Genomic DNA, 10,333 nt, shown 5'->3' on the forward strand with positions numbered 1-10,333 from the left:
GGGGGGCTACAGATAAATGAGATAAACACACATCTTAAAGTTGCTCCAATAGTAAAAAAGGTCGACTTCTTTTTTACTATTAAAGCTATTTTATGATGTGTGTTTATCTCACTTATCTGGTCAACCCGACACGCCGGGACCCAGGCTAGAGCCCTGTCAGCCCTCCCGAGCCATGACCTACACCCCTTCGGAATTCGGGTGGACACCAAGAATTTTTTGACAGTTCCATTAGGGATTAGGTTTCTAAAAAAACCCGACATTAGTGTTTGGAAATTTTTGTGTTAGAAATAAAAATCTAAGAAATTTATCTAAAAAGGGTGCTGGAGAATAATTACAAATCATTTTTTGCCGTGTTTATATTTGTCTAAGCCCAAGGTATTGTTTATTACCTTTCAATTGCAATGTTTAAAATCATCCTGATAATTTTCATGTTTGGGGGGTGCCAGGGCCCCTTGCCCACCCCTGGGTGCACCACTGTACATGATAGTATGTATGAAGTATTATGATGATATTTGATTATTCTCACGTTTTTGGTTTTTATTGTATGCATATTTTATATAAATATCTTGGAATTATTTAGTCATGCACCGCATCTACAGCATCTATGAACCGGACGACACTGATTTCCATATATGTATTTTCAATTTGGTTTTTTTATATTTTCAGTTACTTCTTGCTAGAAAGAACTGCACTCGGTACTTTGAGGAACTTGAGAACGTTTTTGCAAGCAGTGAAGTGAAAAAAATATTGGAGGAAAATTCGAAGTTATTTTCTGAACTATCACAAATTACAGGCTTGCAGATCAAAACTCCAGATGACGTACAGTCGTTGTATAGTACTTTGAAAGCTGAGGTAGGCAATATTTTTTATTTGTTCGTAAACGATGCACTCACCGACATCGACCGATTCTAACACGATTTTTCAAGCAAGTAACGGTTGGTATAACAATTTTAAAATGAGGTTTTCTTTTCATAATATTTAATTCACTGGAGAATCGGCTGATGCGGATAAAGATGCTGCAAAAGAATTTATTTCCTCATTATCTAAAATTATTGAAGATGGAGAATATTCGTCTAGCCAAATATTTAATGTGGATGAGACAGATTTATTTTGGAAAAAAATGCCTAGTCGTACATTCTTATTTAAGGAAGAATCAGTTGACCCTGGGCATCAACCTTCTAAAAACCGATTGACATTGCTTCTTGGTGGAAACTTAGCTAGTGATTTCAAATTGATGCAAATGTTAATTTATCATCCAGAAAATCCCAGAGCATTTAAAGGGAAAGATAAAGAATTGCTTCCCGTCATTTGGTAATCAAATAAAAAAAGGCACAAATGACATGATTTTATAATTATTAGAACTACCATAACAGTGGAAGACCTTAATTTGATATTCATATAGGTAGTAAAAAATACTATCTGGCAATACCACCTGTCAACAGTGGCAAAGGGCGAAGGTGGGCTGTTAAGATTTAACTTAAATATTGCACACTAAACTTTTCATTCAAGCGTATTTATTTGCTTTCATTGACTACAATGACGTGTAAATAGTGTTTGTTAGTTTTTTTAATTGAATTAAGCGTTGCCTTATCCAAACCATACTAGATAAAAAATATTTGTTTATCTAATTATGCCATTAAACCATACATTTAGATATTTTATAGATAGAAGAATGTTTTTATCGATTATTGTTTGGAATAGGCGTGGTAAAAAATAACCAACACCATCTGTAATATTATGTATTCTAAATTCAAAGAAAACAAATAAGTATTACTGAAAAAGTGTGCACTATTTTTGTCAGATCGGCCTTAGTATATACCTAAACTATTGTGATTTGGATTAGGCAGGGTTTAATTGAATTTTAAAAACTAAACAGCACAATCTGCAAATTGTATTCTTAGTTCAATGAAAACAAATAAGTACGACTGACTGAAGTTTGGTGTGCACTATTTATGTCGAATCTCAGCAGCCTACCTCCACCCTTCGCCACTGCCTGTCAACATTATTGATTGTGCTTCGAACTCGTTTTTACTCATCCATAATGTTTCTATTTTTTGATTGATTATGTATTGGAAAACACAGTAATTTCTTATCGAAACGCTACTTTGTTGAATTTTTAACACTTTTACTTCGATTTATCTATTCTCAAAATCTATTCAACTTAAATCGAGCAAAATCTTATAGAAATATACATTTTCAGAGATTTATTTTTGTCAAAATCGTGTTTAATATCCAATACCATTCATCTTTATACCGTTACGTCAAAATATCACCAATAAATTTGTAATATTGTTTAAAATCCTTTCTATATATCTACCTAATATGCTAGTACCTACTGCCCTGTAAGAAACTGTCAAACTATTTTAAGAGTACTCTATCAAATTGTTTCTTTCACACCCCGATTAAAATAAATGATTGGTTTATTTGCGTGTCAGTATATTTTCTAAATTTAGAATTCGCGTGTACGTGTAAGCTTTTTTTTCACTTTGCTAATTTTTAATACGTGTTCTGCCTATCTCACTCCTTCATACAAATTTAGATTTTTTCATGATTACAGACAGATATATAATATATAAATCAAGACAAGTATAATTAATATAATTATAATTAGGGAAAGTATTTTTTCAATGTTAAAAGTTCATGAACTCATGATGAAATATGTGAAAGAGAATGTTTTCTTGAATAAAATAGAATGCCATATAACGTATTATTGGAAAAGTTTTATTTATGATTTGTGACGTTAAACGGGTCACAATTTTGAATATATTATTAGGGTACCTACATAGTTTATCTAGAGAAAAAAATTCCAATGAATAATAGATAGTATCATAAATCGGAAGTAAGAATAAGAAACAAAAAGAAAAACATCTACGTAATTTCCATCTGACATTCTCAGAAAATAAGCCTAGCCTGCTTACCCAATTATCATTGATAATAATTATAATGTCTATACTTGACGTAGCATACTAAATCTCTAAACATGTATTAATTCCAAGAATCGATTAGTAGGTATATAATTGAAAAAACTAGTATGCATGATAAAACTAATAATAATAAACAATACCCATGTAATACCTATATATGTTACACCGAATGTGTGAAATTGCGTATTACATGAAATCGGCAAAATTTTGCCTAATTCATGAAAAATGCAAGCCCGTTGGCTTATTCATGATTTGGGAAAATTATCTGGGTATGGAATTCTTAAACTGTCAACATGACAGTGGAAAATGTAAATTTAATACGGATGGTTTTATTAGTTATAATTGGACATAATATAATTATAACATAATATAATATAATTTGGTTTGGTTAGGTTAGGTTAGGTTTTGTTATTCTGAATTCAACTGAATGTCCATTTTGAGGTTAGCTAAAAACTGTCAACAAACCATCAAAATCATACTATCACAAACAAACAATCGACAATTGCCTGATACCCAAGCACGAATCAAATCGCGAAAATACCTTTGAATAAAATTTTTCCGTTATCATAATATAGTTCTAGATTTTTTTTGGGATAGTAAATGGAAATGAACGTCATTGTAGTTATTGATTGGTATATTTTATATACTTAATCAATGACATTTGACACATTAGTTAGTTTGATTAGTTGCAAAAAACACCACCGGAGCGCCACTATCTATGTTGCCCAATGCATGAACTAGGCAGAAAATTACAGCCGAATTCACGCACTCGGCAGATATTTTGCTTAATTCATGAATAAGGCAATGGGCTTGCGTTTTTCATGGAATAGGCATAATTTTGCCGATTTAATAATAATAATAATAATACGTAATACGCAATTTCACATATAACATAATAATCACAAACAGAACGTTAAAAATGTATTTTTGTCGCATCTTTTTAAGGAAGACTTCGGGTTGGTGTTGCCATCTTGGACAAAAGAATATTACCCTGAAAAACTCCTGCCACTTACAGAATTAAGCTACATCTTAAATGCCAAAAATGATGAGCTGAAACGACTGAAGGGAGGTTAGTAGGTATATCAATATAAATATAATGTGACTATCTGCTTACGGTGTCACTTGAAATCATTTTATTATTTCTTATAAACATTTCGTGATTCATCAGAGTCATAACTATTAATTCGCAGAATATTTAAAAATAATAATAATTCACATATAACACTATCCTTTTAATATGGAAGGCATTTTCCATAATCCAACTCTGAGGATACCTACCCTGAAATCTGAATGAAATCTTGAGGTATCACCCAAAAATATCTATAAATTTTATTTTATAGGGCCGCTTCTGAAGAAACTGATCAGTGATTGGTCTGCAAAAGCCGACGGAACCATATCGCCAAAAGAAAGAAAACTCTTCATCTACGCTGGTCACGATTCTACAATAACGAATCTGTTGCTGGCATTGGGCGTGTGGGAAAAACAAATGCCAGGATACGGAATAACAGCCATATTCGAACTCTATGAAGATACTCTGACGAAAGAGTATGGCGTTGAAGTAAGACTTTGATTGTTCATATTACGTTGAATGAATGGCTTATATAACTATGAATAGTAAAAGAAAGACCATGCTAATAATACGTCACTGTTCTGGCAGAAGACACTAATTCGAAAAAATGACATATTGAGTTAGTACCAAAATGTTCCTTATTTCAAACTATACCGTCTGGAAACCTTCTTAATAAATAAACATCGTCTGTATTTTAAAGTCATCCTTTTTACGATTACTTAATAAACTCACATGATAGACCATTATTGCAAACATTTTAACGACTTCAAAGTCAAATTACTCAAAACTAGTATTCTCCAGTTAGTGTGTTCTGCCAGAACAGAGACGAATAATAACGCCCACTTTGTGGATGCCGAAATATCATTGTAACAAAAATGGTAACTAATTGCTATATCATGTAAAATAGTACATTAATTTAAGAATAACCGGAATATATAAATAGTATTCAACTATTTTACAAAAAAATCTGTAAACATAAAAAGCAAATTATAACATATCGGGTAGCTACTGTCAGTTTGTAAAGAAATGAGATTTATTTACGAAGTAAAAGGTGATCTTGATAATGATGTGACAACTAAATTAGTTATTGATTGATAAGCCAATCTGTGAGCCTACTTAATATACTTTATATTGTACATAATTATATAATATGAAAACACACCAGAGAAATATGTACCCACTATAAAAAATATTTTTGAAAAAAAAATACGACGACCAACGAGATTCGAACCGCGCACATGTGCTAGACCAGGGGTCGGCAAACTCTTGGACCAAAAGAGCCAAATATGAGTGGCACAACGGAATTCGGTATTTGGCAAAGAGCCGCACGCCAATAGCCAAAGAGCCACATGTGGCTCGCGAGCCGCGGTTTGCCGACCCCTGTGCTAGACTAACTAAACTATGTGCGCCCTATCTATTTGTGTCGAAATTAACAAGTAATTTTTACAAATCTCTCTGAACCGCTTTCCAATTTGCGTTTATTTTTGGCAGTCGGATTTTGTATTTTTAAATAAAAGTATTAATTACTTTAATTACTAATCAGTGTTAGAATCTCTCAAAATTTTACTTACAACGTACTTGCTAATATCTTAATGAACTATTTTTTTATTCAAGTTATAATTCACAATATTTAATAATGTAACATTCTTTATTGAACATACATAATTTGAAAACAGTTCAGCGAAATATAACTCTAGTGGTTATTTATTATCAGAAAACTTATTAAAGTTTTCGTCGAATGATCACATATTATATTCATTGTATTTTTCAGATATTTTTACGTAATAATTCAACATCTGATCTGCCCACAAGACTCACAATTCCAGGATGTGACGAAAGATGCCCACTATCGGAGGTAAACACATAAATTTAAATACTAGCTACTTAATCAATAGGGTTATTGATAGTAATATTTTATTATTTTGATTAATATTATATTAAATTAGAAACATCCACAGTATTTTCTGTAATAATTTAAGAAATATACCTCAATAAATATGTCTAACTTATTTATTATTATTTTAACTTAATAATGTTTTATCAATATTATAATCCACGGTTATGAATAAATAACTAATTCAATTATTTCATTTCAGTTGATCTCGTTTACCTCAAACGTAGTTCCCGAAAATTGGGAAGAGGAATGTAAAGCAAAGAATCCTGACTATCGTCCACCTGCACCAAGTGGACCCTGATAACTTGTATTTTAGGGTTTAATCAATTAATAATACTTCCTGTATTGATAAGTAGCAATACGAATAAAATTTAAACTTTAAAATCACTTCCATCGTACGGAGATTTTTTAATTTTATTATTGTGATGATTCTACTGGTCCTAGCATAGCTTAATGTGAAAAAAAATGGTTTTTCCTATTTGAATTCTTGAAAACAAGAGCATTTTTAGAGTCAATATAAAGTCCTCAAATTTCTTCTTATTTTGATGAAAAAAAAAACATAAAATTACCTTAAACTGTTCTATGTCCGAAAATGTTGTGCATTTTTTGGATGATAAAAAAACAGTGGCGTGTTATGACTTCTGCGTTGAGGGAGGCTCTTCAAAATGAGTGTATTTTTTTATCAAACAAGATGTACCTACCTATTGAGAAGATTCGTTGTGGATGAGCCAAATCTACAGCACCTATGGACCGCACGCTACTGATATTATTTATTATCTACTACTTGTAGATGCTCAGCATCCACAAAAATAACTGATATAGTACAATGTAAGACAATTTTAAAAGATTCTAAACCCATTCAAATTAACAAAATATTTGAAACTAACGGAGCTGCAACGCCACACACCATACTCCTCCATCGGCTGCCCATCAAAATGCAATACTTTACTAAACCCTATGTAGATAATATGTAGGAAATAGGCAAATGCATATTTTAACAGAATCCCTACAAGCAAAATTTACCGCACGCCACTGATATATAATATAATATATATGTATGTAAATATATAATATAATATTATCATGTATGTAAAAAAACCATAATATCTATTAGTCATTAAGCCGCACAACTTACCAAAGGGATTTAATTATTCTTAATTTAAAATAAAAGTGAGTTTGTGTCTAATATTTAAGTTTTTTTGAGACAAACAAAATATTTATATTATAAATATATCTATATAGTATAATAGCTCCTGTACACGTGCATGGATTTATTGACAGCAATAGTGTGTATTTTAAACTATCGTGACAATAACTATTTACACGAATAAGTCCTGACTGTCTCTCCAATCTCATTGTTCAAGAGTGAGCGAGACGCGATGTTGTCATTTTATGGTACTGTTTAACAGGTAGTGAAAATCGGTTAACCTCAAAATTCGTTGGTAGTTCATTTTTTTGCCAGTAGGTTTGCAACTATCGTTCTACTGCGCAGGCGCAGATCGAAAAATTCTCAACTATCGCATGAAAATTCAGATGCTTCCGAACTTTTTTGATTCATGCATGCAATCTTGCAATTGCAAAATCTTGTTATGGCCGCGAAAGACGTACTATCAGCAGTAAATCCATGCACGTGTAAACGGGGTATAATATTGATAGTATAGTGCCAAATATAGAAATAAGTATATTAAAATTATAACGAAAGTTGTGAATATCTAATGAATCTGACATTCTTAACAGGATACTTATGTTTATTTATTCATAATTTATCAGTAGCGAAAGGTGGAAGTAGGCTGTTAAGATCCGCCGTAAATAGGGCACATTAAACTTTTACTGATACATATTTGTTTTTATTGAACTAAGACCACAATTATTTATAGATAGTGTTGGCAGTGCTGTAGTTTTTAAAAATCAATTGCCCTGCCTAAGCCTAACCATAATTAGTTTTGGTATATTTTGGGCGATACGACAAAATTGTGCGGACTTTTTCATTCATACTTATTTGTTTTCGTTGGATTGAGAATACATATTACACAATATGGGTACTGTTGATTATTTTTTTTAATTCATTAAGCCATACCTAAACCAAACTATAATCGATAAAATATATTATTCTATCTATAAAATATCCAAATTAATGTATGATTTAATTGCATACTTTATTTTTTTTATAGATATACCAGTATTTTTTGACTAAATTATGACTTGGTTTTCGCAAGGTTTAATTGAATTTAAAAAATTAATCAACACCATTTGTAAATAATTGTGGTATTACTTCAATGAAAACAAATACGTATGACTGTCAAAATTTAGTGTGCACTATTTAAGGCGGATCTTAATAGCCTACCTCCACGCTTCGCAACTGTAATTTTTATTTATAAATAAATAATACGGTCATAGTATTACGTTGACTTTATTATAAATGGGCGTGTGAAACTACGAAAGGTATTTTAACTGATATTTTATAAAATGAAAAACTAAATAAACTATTTAAAGCTATCGTTTTGTATTATTTTATCTTCAACTACATATCATAAAAGTGTAAGAATATGAATAAATGAGATATCTATAGTTTATGTATACGGAAATAAAATATTACGTAAAGATGATTATAAATATTATAATATTACCACCTTATGCAATTTCTTAATTTTATGTCGTCTTAAATTTATTTAGCCGAAAAAAATAAACAATACCAAATTTACTTTCTGGGAGATATGAGGATTAGGGATTCCAATCCCGGGATCCCGAACTATTTTCGATACCTACGAATCCCGGGTTTGGTAAACATATTCCCGAAACTTTCGGGATTGATTACTTTTATCAATTTTTATGAAAATAAAATAAAAACGAAACTATAACAGAAAACATACTTTTAATAACGTATAACTTCTTCTTCCACCCTATCACGTCCCAACATTGGGGCATAGGGCAAGCACACTTGGCGCCACTTCCCTCGGTCCATCGCCAACTCCTGCGCCTCCCGCCATGTCAGACCTGCAGCACGTAAGTCGCTTTTGTAGCACCGCTGCAGGGTGAGCAACGGAGCACGGCGACGGAACCCTTGAGGCTGTGCCACAAGGGTACGAAGTGCCGCACTCTTTGGCGACATCCGGAATACGTGTCCCAGCCACGTAAATCGTCTCTTCGTGATAACTTCAATCACAGAAGGCTGTTGTGTCTGCTCACGAACTCGGGTGTTTGTAACGCGGTCGTACCAATGTACCCCTAAGATTTGGCGGAGACATCGATTCTCAACGCTCAAAAGCCGAGACTCTTGAAGCTATGCGTGTTACCTGTGCTCCTGTATGGCTGTGAGACATGGCATCTAACATATAACTACATTAGAAATAAACTGAGTTTGAATGGAGTTTGATTTATTACCCATGTGTTGCCAATTCTTTTTATTTTTTCACATAAATTAATAAAAATGAGAAAGATTGGAAAAAACAATGCTTCGCACTTAACAAAGTGATTCCACCATGATCTCATACGTTTTACGATAATTTCATATTTGGCTGACTAATTAGCCACAGCTGCCTTACGCAATCGTAACAACATCAGAAAAAACTAACACTTCATGCTTTGGTATTACTTCGGGCATATTATTCAGAATAATGTTTTATTTACTTATATTTTTAATTTTTTTTATATTGTATATATTGTCAACACAATATGTCATTTTTTATTTTAATTGAACTTGTATTTGTTATCTTTTCATAAATAAATAAAACTGTTTTACTTCTTTCTAATTATTATTTATATAACAATATTATTTACTCCATTAAACCTATGTTTTTCCAAGATTGAACGTACACAATATTAACAATGAATGTCTTAAATTGTATAAATTTAATTGTACTAGATTTGTTTTTGACCGATTTTATCAATGTTTTTTGTATATATATAAATTTAATATCGAAAAAATACCAATCCCGGGATCGTCAAATTGTAATCCCGAAATGCTGGGATCAAAAATTTGGCTCGGGATTGGATTCTCTAATGAGGATGTTAAGACTTGTTTTTAAACGAAACATGAATGTTTTTATAACACACCAAGAAACTTGTATGTTGCGGAAATTTCACTTGAGTTTCTAACCATCAACGCGTTTTAATTTTCATAAGCAATAAAATTAGACGCTAAAACCGGCTACAATGCCAATATATAGATTCCTAAGCATTTCATGACGAAACGAAGCAAAATCGACGCTATGTAAAACTAACTAATCATGCACACATAGTTGAGAGTTTGGCAAAACAATACATAACATGCCAGCATTGCTTTTGGAGTGCTGTCTTTTTAGTACTTTTTGGTACTCAAATTGATAACTTAAAGTTAAATTTCTAGAATTTTTCTAATATGTATGCTTTTGAGGTTTTGCAAAATTATGAATTTTCTATAATGGAAAATTATGAAAACTTCACAATATAAGTTGGATTTGATGAATG

General features: G+C 31.7%; 1 protein-coding gene across 6 annotated transcripts in view; it reads left to right on the top strand.

Moving 5' to 3' along the window:
- The window catches only part of LOC147064488 (venom acid phosphatase Acph-1-like), a 30,603-nt gene extending 21,054 nt beyond the window's left edge, over window positions 1–9,549 (top strand). For all 6 annotated transcript variants that reach the window (XM_085957707.1, XM_085957708.1, XM_085957711.1 and 3 more), the window contains 5 exons: window positions 667–852; window positions 3,870–3,993; window positions 4,265–4,482; window positions 5,765–5,848; window positions 6,090–9,549. In XM_085957707.1, the coding sequence (XP_085813833.1) occupies window positions 667–852; window positions 3,870–3,993; window positions 4,265–4,482; window positions 5,765–5,848; window positions 6,090–6,188 (711 nt within the window). In that variant the 3' untranslated portion in view covers window positions 6,189–9,549. The remainder of the gene's footprint in view (window positions 1–666; window positions 853–3,869; window positions 3,994–4,264; window positions 4,483–5,764; window positions 5,849–6,089) is intronic.
- Window positions 9,550–10,333: the final 784 nt, after the last annotated feature.

This window comes from Rhyacophila brunnea, unplaced genomic scaffold, assembly GCF_057557595.1.
Source record: "Rhyacophila brunnea isolate RB1 unplaced genomic scaffold, BYU_Rbru_1.0 scaffold_7, whole genome shotgun sequence".
In the NCBI taxonomy this organism is placed as follows: Eukaryota; Metazoa; Arthropoda; class Insecta; order Trichoptera; family Rhyacophilidae; genus Rhyacophila; species Rhyacophila brunnea.